This window comes from Macaca thibetana, chromosome 3 (genome assembly GCF_024542745.1).
Source record: "Macaca thibetana thibetana isolate TM-01 chromosome 3, ASM2454274v1, whole genome shotgun sequence".
Classification (NCBI taxonomy): domain Eukaryota; kingdom Metazoa; phylum Chordata; class Mammalia; order Primates; family Cercopithecidae; genus Macaca; species Macaca thibetana.
Genome location: NC_065580.1, coordinates 117,377,648 through 117,389,981, shown reverse-complemented (window position 1 = coordinate 117,389,981; position 12,334 = coordinate 117,377,648). Strand labels below are relative to the sequence as shown.

Below are 12,334 nucleotides of genomic sequence, written 5' to 3'. Positions count from 1 at the left end.
ACAGGCTCCGTAGTGGCAGCATTTTCTTCTCTGCTTTGAGGAATGATGACATAGCTCCTGCATCTGGGGAGAGAGATTCCCCAAACAGCAGATTCCTCCCAAACTCTCGCCAGCAAGACTACTCCTCATCAGAAAGCCATGTGTGACTCCTTCAAGAGAGCATGGGTCTGGGTTGTGGCAGCTGTGGTTCTGTGTGAACTGATTGAGATTGTGCCAATTTTGTGGAATTTTCCTAGTAGTTAGGTCAAAATGTCCCCTTTTTTCTCTCTTTCGTAACTGCATGATCAGCATGACAGTAATGCTAATAAAATCAAAGGCAGACTGTCCCTTTCATGAATTCTGTTTTTGAATTCTCCAGGCTCTCTCGCAGCTCCTATCTGTTTGCACACATGCTTTTCATTTTCCCGTTCTAATCATAGCAGACGTGGTTTTTATTCTGCTCTCCCCGCTGATTGCTGATGACGTCTTTCCATGCCGCCGTGTGATTTTCCTGGTTACTGCTTGCTGGTTGCTTGGTATTCCACCAAGGGGGCTAATTTTACCCCTCTCTCATTTCTGATGTGTTTCTGGTTTTTCCCACTAAAATGAATATGTGGCACAAATGTCTTTCCCTGCAGGTTAACTATCTCATGTGGTTATAGAATATTTCCTTTCTCAATCTCCTCAGGAGCAGGACCTCTGGGTTACTTCTAGGTATTTGAGATCCACTTGATAAATATCGCCAAGTATATTTGTCTGTTCTCATGATGCTAATACAGACACATCTGAGACTGGGTAATTTATAAAGAAGTTTATATATAATTTATAAAGAGGTTTAATGCACTCACAGTTTCACTTGGCTGAGGAGGCCTCATGATCATGGTAGAAGGTGAAGGAAGAGCAAAGGCACATCTTACATGGTGGCAGGCAAGAGAGTATGTGCAGGGGAGCTGCCCTTTATAAAACCATCAGATCTCGTGAGACTTACTCACTCCCATGAGAACAGCATGGGAAAAACCCACCCCATGATTCAATTACCTCACACCAGGTTGCTCCCACCACACGTGGGTATTATGAGAGCTACAATTCAAGATGAGATTTGGGTGGGGACACAGCCAAACCATATCACCAAGTGATCATCAAAAATAGTGGGCTCAATTCCTCAGAGTGTCTCCAGCTATAAACACTGTGGCCTTTGCTGTGGAGAGAAAGGGTGGTCCAACAACTCATAAGTCGCCCTGCACTGTGACACCCAGGGACATCCTAGCCCATCTGTGGTCTTGTGTGTCAGTGTACCCTGCAGCACACCTGTCAAACCACCTGCCAGCGCACCTTCCAGTGCACCTGCCAACATACCTGCCAGCACATCTTTCTGTGCACCTGTCAAACACCAGTCAAACCACCTGCCAATAGGCACGACCCTTGCTGGTTCTGAAAAGTCAGACTTAAAGGCAAAGAGAAGATGGAGCTGCTCCCCAGGGCTGCCTCCCCCAGGAGGACATGGCCAAGGGAGACAACACCACCCAGCGCATACTGTGCATCCGAGTGCTGAGATGTGTTGCTGTAGACTATGGGGAAGCACTCTTTTTCTGTTAAGTGAAACTTTAGAGGCCTTTAACCGTGGAATTAAGAAACCCACATGGTCACTTACAGGGACTTGTATATAGCAGATAGGGGGCGAGTGAGTGAGGGCAGTTCTGTTCCTCAGGAGGAAGACTACTCAGCCTTTGGGCAGGAGAGGCTCTGGTTTCCTTCAATGAATGAGCTTCAGGCTGAGCCTGGATGTCTTGGAACACCTCAATTTCACCCATGCCCTAAAATCACACGTGCACTTGTGCTTGAACTGCAGGGTCACAGGCTAGAAGGGAGAGAAGAGTTGTTATGGAGCCCAGTTGTTTTTCTTCTCCCAAGAGGAGATGGTCAGGGACAGGATCCACAGCCCTCCCTTGGCAGCATGGGGAGCCAGGACACAGGCAAGGCCGGGCCACTTTTGGCTCTTTCCAGCCTGTTCTCTGAGCTCACTGCAAGCCATTCCTTCTCTCGGCAACCAGGATTCCAGGACACATGCTTCCGTCACAGATGTTTCTCAGGGGCCTCTGGGCTCCTTACTTATAACAGTAGTCGGGTTTCGTGCTAATGTGATTGTTGTCCAGACCCACCCTGAGACCAGAGAAGGTGCCTTGGGCTCCACCTGTGACATGAGGGTTTAATACTGCTGCAAGGCAAATACAAAGCTCCCTCTGGCTGGTGGGAAGGCAAAGCCACACCAGGCGGGTCTGCTTTGCTCTGGTAACTCAGTTATTGCCTGCCTTGACATGGGAGCAAGTGCATCCTTGGAGCACTCACTTTTCATGTTGTCAGAATTAGGCGCAAAGGCCATCTGCCTTACATGCACCCAGCACAGGCCACATGCGCAAGTCGTTCATAAATCCACAGTCTGGCACATCAGCAACTGCCTGTGTGTTAACAGGACACACCTGTCCCAATAGTTGCAACTAACATGTGTCTCCCTTGGTGTCTTCCAGCCTGCAACGTGTGGTACTTGAACTCCGTGGAGATGGAGTCCCTCACCGGCCACCAGGCGATCCAGAAGGCCCTGAGCATCACCCTGGTCCAGGAGCCACCCCCTGTGTCCACGGTTGTGCACTTTAAGGTGTCAGCCCAGGGCATCACCCTGACAGACAATCAGAGGAAGTGAGTGCCTAGAGGGAGGCAGGAGCCGTCCAGCAGGGGCGGGGCTGTCACCTTCCTCTTGCTCTTCCCTAGTGCGGGTAGTCATCCAGGTAAATCATTAGCCGTCCTTGAGGTCATGAGTCACCCAGGACCTGTCTAGACATTTTTCTCCCATTAAATAGATCCTGGGAACCACATAGAAACTATTAGCATTTGTTCTGAAGGTTATTTTTCTTAGAAATCAGTAAAATAAAATAATAAAAAGACATTTGGCATTTTAAAACTGCACACATACACACATAATTGCAAATGTAAAAAATCATTTAACTCAGTTTTTTGAAAACATTCTGATATTATGATCAGAATCCATTGATCTTAGAACCTATTGTTTTAACAGAGGGTCATTTCCTTTCAGGTGAGAGTATGACCTTGATATGTACTATTTCCATTGGCCAATTTCAAATGACTTAGGCCAGAGCTGTTACTGAGCCAGTTACGCTGGAGCTGATGATCTCAATGTGGACCTTTACTGAATGCCCAGCATAGGCACGGAACAGAGCAGCCATAGGGCTGTTCCTCTCTCCCTCCTTCCAGAATGCCATCCCTGAGTGGAGCCTGTGGCCTAAGAACAGAGCAGTCCAGATGCACTTGTTTTGTGTTGTGTGGTTGAGGAGGCACGTTGGCATCAACTGTGGCAGCAGCATGATGGCAGGAGTCATCACAGCCGACAGGCCGGCAGGGGACACTCAGACCAGCCTGGCTTCTTTCTCAGGATGCTCCCCCAGCAGGGCCCCCATGCCTCTCTGTGGTGTCCATGTCCTTAGACTCAGGACATTTTCATCATCTGCCCAAAACACCTGGGAGGTTGAAGGCAGGGTCTTCCCCTCCGTAGCATCAGGAATAAGTGATAAGTGAGTTTAGGCAGGTTTTGCTCATCACCCTTCACCTGCTGGAAAAAATGAGCACAAAGCAGAACGTGGGTTTTACTGGTCAGACCCGTTCAGTGCCCCTGACACTGACCACTAGGTAATCCTGGGCAAGGTCCCAATTCTTGATGCTCTCATATTTCAATCTTGCACCAAAATACCTATTTCAAGGTTTAGTGTCTCAAATGAAAAGGGCACTCAGCAAGTGCCCTGTGTGGCACACGCAGGGACAGGGTCAGGTGCGTGGCTCAGCCCCACTGTGTTCTCAGGGTCAGGGTCACAGGCAAGGCTCAGCTGCACGACTGTATGGTGGACTCATGGTCAGGTTCAGGGGGCATAGCTTTGCTGTTTGGTGGACTCAGGGTCAGAGTCAGGGTTGTGCCTTGGCTTTATGGTGGACTCAACGTCAGGGACATGGCTCAGCTGCATGGCTCACCCAGGGTCCCAGTTGGGCATGGCTTAGCTGCATGGTGGAATCAGGGTCAGTGTCAGGCATAGCTCAGCTACATGGTGAACTCAGGGTCAGGGGCATGGCTCGGCTACATGACTCACTCAGGCTTCCCATTGGGTGTGGCTCAGCTGCACGGTGGACTCAGAGTCAGTGTCAGGGGCATAGCTGAGCTACATGGTGGACTTAGGGTCCGGGATGTGGATCAGCTACCTGGAGGGCTCAGGGTCAGGCTCAGGGCATGGCCAGGCTGCTTGGTGGACTCAGGCTTACAGTCAGGAGTATGGCTAGACTGCCTAGTGGACTGAGGGTCAGCATCAGGGACATGGCTAGGCTGCATGGTGGATTCAGGGTCTGTAGGCATAGCTTGGCGACATGGTAGACACAGGGTCAGGGTTGGGCTCCTTAAGGACCCTCACAATGTTGACTGTTCCCTCCTCCCCACGGCCCTTGGAAGATCTGTTACTTCTTCACAGGATCTGTTCTATGTGCCCTTGTCAGAGGTGTCTTTTTTCTGTGTCTCTTTAGTTTCCCTGTATTTTTTATACTGCCTGGAGATGGGTCATGTCCACATCAGTTCAGATCTTTCACATTGTAAGAGATAGAGTTTGGGTTCAGACTGGCTAATTCTGGACAAAAGGGGGATCTTCTCACCCACAATGAGCCTTAAAAGGCACCTGTGTGAGAGGTGCTGTAGGTGGCTGCAGGGTCACCTTGAATTGAAGCACGCCCAGGCTCTGCCTCTGCCCTTGCCTGTCTCCTGGCCTCTCTCTTCATCTCCAGATGAGCTTTACCCTGTACCAGTGCAGAGTCATTCCCAGAAGGAGAGGGTTGACCCCAAAGCCAGCTAGACTGGCCCAGCCTGGACACAGCAGTGTTGAGATGGGCATCCTCTGGGGACCATGTGGACTGGGTGGATAGCACTCTTGGAAGGAAGGGCTCGGCAGGTGAGCTGGAGGAGGTTGCCTCAGGTGGTCATGTCAGTGACTAAGGGCCATCAGGTGAGCCGGGAAGGAGGTCTCTATGGGGGTCATATCAGTGACCATGTGGAGTCCTTCCCTAAGGAATGTTCCATGCACAGCACTTTACTGTTCAGTCAGTGCTCTCAGACCTGTGACTGCATCTGATTTGGGTGTCTGTTCTGTGGAAGGAGTGGGCTGGTATCATGATCCACTTTTCACAGGTGAGGAAACTGAGGCTTGGAGGCTGGAGGCTGTTAGTGGTTTCCCCATGATCCTGCAGCCAGCAGTGTCTGGCAGGACCAGAGGTGCTTCCTTGTGTCCATCTTACACCCCACCAGCTTTTCCAGTTCGTTGGGGCTTTTTTTTTTTTTTTTTTTTTTTTGAAGTGGAATCTCACTCTGTCACCCAAGCTGGAGAGCAGTAGAGCGGTCTCAGCCCATTGCAACCTCTGCCTCCCGGGTTCAAGCAATTCCCCTGTTTCTGCCTCCCAAGTAGCTGAAATTACAGGCACATGTCACCATGCCCAGCTAATTTTTGTATTTTTAGTAGAGACGGGGTTTCACCATGCTGGCCAGGCTGGTCTCGAACTTCTAACCTCAGGTGATCCACTCGCCTCGGCCTCCCCAGGTGTTGGGATTACAAGCGTGAGCCACTGCGCCCGGCCTGGTAGGGCTTCTTGACCCGATTCCTGTCTTCCACACGGCTGACAGTTTCAGCCTGTGTGGTGCTGCTGTCTACTGGTAACAACTGTTCTGCCCACCTTCAGGGCATCTGTTGACTTTGAATGAGCACACACTTTCTTCTCTCCAAGTGATGAGTAACAATATAAAATGTTTTCTGCTGGAAGAATCTTCATGTATGGGAGAGCCTGCCCAGTGCATCCCCCATCACCCAAAAGCCCTAGTAACAGGAACCATCCTCTCTCCCGTGTCCCAACAGGCTCTTCTTCCGGAGGCATTACCCCGTGAACAGTGTGATTTTCTGTGCCTTGGACCCACAAGACAGGAAGTAAGAAATTTGCATTTTTATTGAGCAAGGAGTATACTCAATTCTGTCTTTCAATTTAAAACATTAACCTGACTCTCTCTTTTTCTTTTTAATTTGCAAGGTGGATCAAAGATGGCCCTTCCTCAAAGTAAGTTTCTGGGAGGGATTTCTTTACATGCTCTCCTTGTCTACAGTTACACTCCAAAGTTGAATTCCAAATTTTCCTAGGGGGTGCCTTATAAGAAAATGACTACACCATGCCAATTTCTTTTGAAAAAGAAGGAAGTAAAAGTGTTCTCATTATGGACAAGGATCTGGATGCTGTTAACTTCTCTGCCGGCTGCTGGCTGAATGTGCAGTTGGCACAGCCTTTTTGGCCATTTGGGAATGCATGGGCTCAGCAGTGCTGAGGTCTGCACAGCTAGAAGGAATTGCTCCCTGTGTGCAGGCGTGTGGATGAAGCGGGTGTTCCAAATCTACCAAATATAAGGGAGGAGGGCCTTCATCACACTGTTGCTCCACAGCCAGTCCAGGCAGCTGTTAGAGGTCCCTCTTTTTTCTTTTCTTTTTTATCTTTTTTTTTTTTTTGAGACAGAGTTTCGCTTTTGTTGCCCAGACTGGAGTGCAGTGGCATGATCTTGGCTCACTGCAACCTCTTCCTGGGTTCAAGCAATTCTCCTACCTCAGCCTCCTAAGTAGCGGGGATTACAGGCGTCTGTGAAGGCTGGAGGTAAAGTGCATGAACAGGTGGCCAGCAGGGTGCTGGGCATTTGGTAGATTTTTGATAGATGCCACTTAAAATTCCTCCTGACCGTGCCGCTGGCAGCTGGAGGAAGTAGAAGCTTGGTACTTTGTGGGACACTGACCACTCTAACTGGACTTTCCTTTGGCAGAGTCTTTGGATTTGTGGCCCGGAAGCAGGGCAGTGCCACGGATAATGTGTGCCACCTGTTTGCAGAGCATGACCCTGAGCAGCCTGCCAGCGCCATCGTCAACTTCGTATCAAAGGTCATGATTGGCTCCCCAAAGAAGGTCTAAGAACCCACCTCCCACCCTGGACCCACCGATGCCTCTCAAAGCCCTGGAGACAGCTGTGGGGTGAGGGTGGGGCCCCCACTTTTTACCAAACTAGTAACCCTGACATTCCAGGCCCAAGAGGATCTTCCAGCTCTACAAAAACAAGAACAAACAACATCACCGTGAATTGACCTTTCCTGAAACTGACTTACCTGACACATCTCTGTAGCCACATGTTTTTTGGGTAGAAGAAGCTGGGCATGGGTGCACCCCACCCCCTAGGGTCCCCATGGGAAAGGGACATGCAAGGAAACAGCACAGAACACGAGGTGGTCCCCACATCCCTGGCACACGAGCATTCCGGGGGATGAGGAATCCCCAGCCCTTGAGGCAGAGGTGACAAGTGACTACCATGCTTCAGCCATTGGCATGGGCGCCCCTGTCCAGCTGCACCTGAGGCCAGGAGTTTCCCTCACCTTGGTCTTCCCAAGATGGAGATGCTAATGAAACTGAGAAGGGGGCGTATGTTTGATGAAGGTTTGTGCAAGTCAAGCCCTTCTGGAACACAGTGGGGCCTAAAACGAGGGGCCTTTGTGATGGGCTGTGAGGATGAGGGTGGTGGGAAGAAATGGCTGCATTAGAGACCCCACCCCACCCCACCATGGTGAGTGCTCCGTGCCTCCTCCTCACCTGTGGCGAGCTGGGCGAGCTGGGCTGGGGAGAGCCTATGAGGACCCTGAGAGGAGAAATGAGAAGAAGGAACAAAAATATCATTTCTATGTAATTTATATTTTATGCCAAATTATTTATGATAATTTGCCATTGCTATACTGTACCAGTGTCGAATGCTGCAGCCTGCCAAGCTGTGATTTTGCGAGGCTTGTCCCCATGTAGGATGTACCATAGGCCCCTGGCCACCGAAAGTGTGCGGTGGACTGTGGGTCTCCCATGTGCAGTGCCGCCCAAAGGTGGCTTTGCCTCAAGCAGCCTACCCTGATGTTTTACTCATTGGAATGTTTTTCCCCGGTTGTGGATGACTTCCTTTCTGATGGAGAGAGTCCAGGAGGGATGGGAAACACCTGGATTTAAACTCGGCATCCCCGACACGGGCTTTTCAATGATCTTCAGGCCGGACACTGCAGGACCTGAAGTTCCCCTGCATTTATCAGCCTTCTTCGTGCTCCTCCTTGCCACCCTGGGGTTCTTGCTGGGGACCCTGTGTGGTTGTGGCATGTGTGAGCAGAACGGAGGATGAGGAGAAAGAGAAGAAACCCCGGTACTGACAAGCTATTTTTGAGTGCCACTGTTTGCCATCATCTAAGCCACTGAATCAAGTGTATTTCAGGCTTATTTCAACATTCCAGCCCTGGTTTTCTTGCTTGAACCTGTCCGTGGTCAAAAGGTTTGGGGTAATTTGTGACCCTGGAACATCCCCAGAGTGAGAGATGGGGCTGGGCCACATCGGAATAAGTCCTTGGCCCCGTCCTCTCGCAGCGCAGGTGCTCTGCAGGCACACTGACTGTCCTGATTGCTTTCCAGCCTGAAATTCCCTCTGCTTTCAAAAGTCAAGTCCCCAGTCTTAGGCCACACTGGTGTCACAGGCTCCTGTCAGGGAGCTGGGGTTTGGGAGTGTGCTTTGTGAACTCTGCTTTAAAGTGAGGGGCCGAGGAAAACTTAGCAACAGGCAGAGCTGGAAGCAGCCAAATCACAGTGGATGTTGTGTGTGCGTGTGTACGTGCGTGTGTGTGCGCGTGTGTGAAAGCAGGTGGACCATTCCACTTTTTAGCTCCTATTGATGCACCAAACCAAGTGCCTCATTTCTGTGCCAAATGTTTGCCTTGGTCATTGTGGACCTCCTTCTCTAACGTGCGGTGGCATGACCGTCAGGAGGTGCTGGCATTTTCAGCAGATCCTCGTGTTGACCCTTATGTCTTTGGCAGAGGCTTCTAGCATCTCGGTTTTTCATCCACTGCAGGAATGTGGCCACCGGGAGCAGAGGTTTGTACTTTCCCCAAGAGGTCCTCATCCTGAGATGGTCCCTACCCATGTTTAACCCAAAGAGTGCAGTCCTTCTGATGAAGGATGAGAGAGCTCATCTAGAAATCAGAGCAAACGAGGGTCTCAGTATTGAGAAACAGCCTGCCAGGGAATCACAGAGATATTGGGGTGCCCGTGATGGCCCCCGTGAAGCCATGCCTCGACGGCATTCAGGAAGCCGTGCAAACATACTTTTTGAACTCATTGGCCAGGTGTGATTTTTACACAAGGTAAACGTGGTCAAGGGCATCAGGGAATTTGCTCCAAGCAGATAGCTCCTTCTGAGGAACCAAAGGCAGCAAGTTTCCACGATTTCTGGAGAGCTGGTATAGGAAGTTTATTTCTTCCTTTTGTGTTACATGTGCATTAAACAGAACAAGCTGTGTGCCATCACAGATTGTACTGTGGGCTCAGAAACCGTGAGAGAGCCCCCACCGTGGACACCGGCTCTAGGGCCACAGGAAAAGGAACACTTCAGGCATTTTGCCTCCAGGGCTCCCGCTGGACAGGCGCATACTGCCCTGGGGAGCAAATGTGGAGAGTTCACGAACTCATGTGCCCAACGCATGTTATAGCCAGGGTCCTACTAACTACTCAGTAAAAGAACGTATTGTTGTATTCCTCCAGTGTTAAGCTATAGCCATGTTAAAAGTCACCGTGCATTTATCCTCAGCATCAAATACCTTGTAACGTCGTCTTCTCTGCCTTACTTGTTAGTGCATATTTTTACTTTTCTGATACTGTAAAGAATATATCCAGTATGTAAATGAATGTTCTATAAATCCTTTGTATAGTCATTTTCTCTGCTCTTTAAATATCATCTCTATTCAGAGTATAATAAAATTATGAACTTGGTAAGCCTCCGTGAGACGGTATTTGTGTGCCCTGAAGGACATTTGTGTGTGTTTGCACGTGTGTGTGTGCATGTGTGCACTTTTATGTATGTGTCTCTGCACACGTGTGCATGTGCTTGCACAGATGTATCTTTGTGCACATGTGCCTGTGCATCTGCGTGTGTGCTCGTTCATGAATGTGTGTGTGTTTACAATCAGTGGATTCAGTTATAAAGTCGCAAATGTTTTGCCTTCAAGAGTATATTAAGATTTCTGCCCAGAGACCTTTGAAATGTTACATTCAAAGACTTTTGAAGATTAACCACAATGCAGTGTTGATAATGGGTCCTGACATGTTTTCGATGTTGCCGTGAATACCCTTACACACACACTGGCTGCAGGAACACACGCCTAAAGTGGGCCACCTCCTGAGGGACCTCCCAGTGTCTATTCAAGTGGGCACTAAAACTGAATATTGAAACTCTGGTGGATTCACTTACACATCAACAGAGTCTGGAGACAGCCAGTGTCACCCACCTCTTCTGTTCCCCCAGCCAAGGCTCCTCCCTCCCCACCTCAAGGGAGTTTGCCCTTTTCTACTGACTCTCTGCCCTCCCTCCTGAGTCAGGTGACGGGACACAGGACCTCATCTAACCTCATTCCCTGAGATGCAAACCAGAAAAGAAGCAATGCTTTGGGCTCATTTGGTTATGGACAGATAAAGATTGCAGTTAGCTGTCATCCCCTGCCACTGCACAGTTTTCTGCTTGCATGATCAGCCTCCAGAGACTCTAGCTTTCCACTCTGAGGTGACACAGAGGAGATATTTCACCCCAGCTATGTTGGGAGAGTGGACTTGAAATGGTCCCGGTGTTGGCCGGGCGCGGTGGCTCAAGCCTGTAATCCCAGCACTTTGGGAGGCCGAGACGGGCAGATCACGAGGTCAGGAGATCGAGACCATCCTGGCTAACAGGTGAAAACCCGTCTCTACTAAAAAATACAAAAAACTAGCCGGGCAAGGTGGCGGGCGCCTGTAGTCCCAGCTACTCGGGAGGCTGAGGCAGGAGAACGGCGTGAACCCGGGAGGCGGAGCTTGCAGTGAGCTGAGATCCGGCCACTGCTCTCCAGCTCGGGTGACAGAGCGAGACTCCGTCTCAAAAAAAAAAAAAAAAAAAAAAGAAATGGTCCCGGTGTTACTGCTTTGGAGCAGAAGAGAGGGTGGGTGGTTAAATCTTGTCCAACAAGAAGCTCCCAGTGAGTCTTGGAATCCAGTTGTTTCCCAGACCTTTGACCAATGTCACAAGGTGGAAAGGTGGACAGGGCATTGATTTCACTGTAGCTTAGGGAGTTCACTTTCCAAGAACACCATACTTGTTACAATTACTGTCTCCCTACGGTGTGCACATGTCCCTAGGTCCCCGACCAGAGCCAGCCCTGGGGACTGTTGGAGAGACCCAGTGGCCATGAGACCTCAGCTGGACAGGCCCCTGCCACTTCCTGCAGGAGGAAGTTATGGGACCCCCATTCATCTCCCAGCAATCTGTTACCTAATGCATACCTGGGCCTGGCCTTACCTACTGGGGTCGTCCTATTATGTGGTGGGCACCTTGGTCCACCCACTTTGGGGGTCATTGATATATTGTGTAATGAACACTTTGGATCTGCCCACTGGGGGACAGTAGGTCCGCAGCTCAGTTGTGCTTCTGTGTCTCATCTTGTCCCCAGGGAGATAGGTTGCCTACCTGATGGCTTTGGGAATCACACTTCACAGGCCGGGGCATTTGGGCTGGTCTCGGAGGATGAATTGGAGTTTTCCAGGTAGACTTAGGGCCTGGACAGGGAAGGGATATTTTGTGATGCAGGGATTGGTGAGATCTGGACACATTTGGACAGCAGGGCTGTTGAATTGACAAGATAAGTGGAAAAACCACAAGTGGCCCTTAAATTCCTGAGAAATCAGTTCACAGTGTGAAGCCTGGCCTGAGGCAACAGATCAAATAGCGGTGCGGTAGGGTGAGCAAGAGTCTATTGCCAATCCAGATGACCAGGAAGAGGAAGCAGCAATAGGGACTCCACTGCAATGATTGATCTGGCCAAGGGAGCCTCTCTGTCCCATCTCAGAGAGTCCAGGGTTGCGGGGCTGGGGAAACCAGAGCAGGATCCCCCTCAGCCCCACCTGGGAAACACACTCGATCTCCCAGAGGCAGGGGACCCACCAGAACACACACCAGGCCAGGAAGGCCTCACAGCTGTGTGCTGGCAGCTTCCCTCTCCCATGAGAGACACCCCTTCTGTCCCTCAGGTAGCATCAGCAGAGACCCCAGAGGCACCCGATAAACCAAGCAGACCAAAATAACACTGAAAGGCTCTGATGATTAAACTGTCAGTGGGACCACAGGCCACAAATCAGGCCAGAACCTGCTCCCTAAACAGAATCAGGGCAATTACCTGCTAAAATTAAATATTTAAGTA

General features: G+C 50.2%; 1 protein-coding gene across 16 annotated transcripts in view; it reads left to right on the top strand.

Moving 5' to 3' along the window:
- TNS3 (tensin 3) overlaps nucleotides 1-9,887 on the top strand; it is a 309,986-nt gene extending 300,099 nt beyond the window's left edge. For all 16 annotated transcript variants that reach the window (XM_050785529.1, XM_050785522.1, XM_050785526.1 and 13 more), the window contains 4 exons: nucleotides 2,505-2,673; nucleotides 5,928-5,996; nucleotides 6,097-6,123; nucleotides 6,869-9,887. In XM_050785529.1, the coding sequence (XP_050641486.1) occupies nucleotides 2,505-2,673; nucleotides 5,928-5,996; nucleotides 6,097-6,123; nucleotides 6,869-7,013 (410 nt within the window). In that variant the 3' untranslated portion in view covers nucleotides 7,014-9,887. The remainder of the gene's footprint in view (nucleotides 1-2,504; nucleotides 2,674-5,927; nucleotides 5,997-6,096; nucleotides 6,124-6,868) is intronic.
- Nucleotides 9,888-12,334: the final 2,447 nt, after the last annotated feature.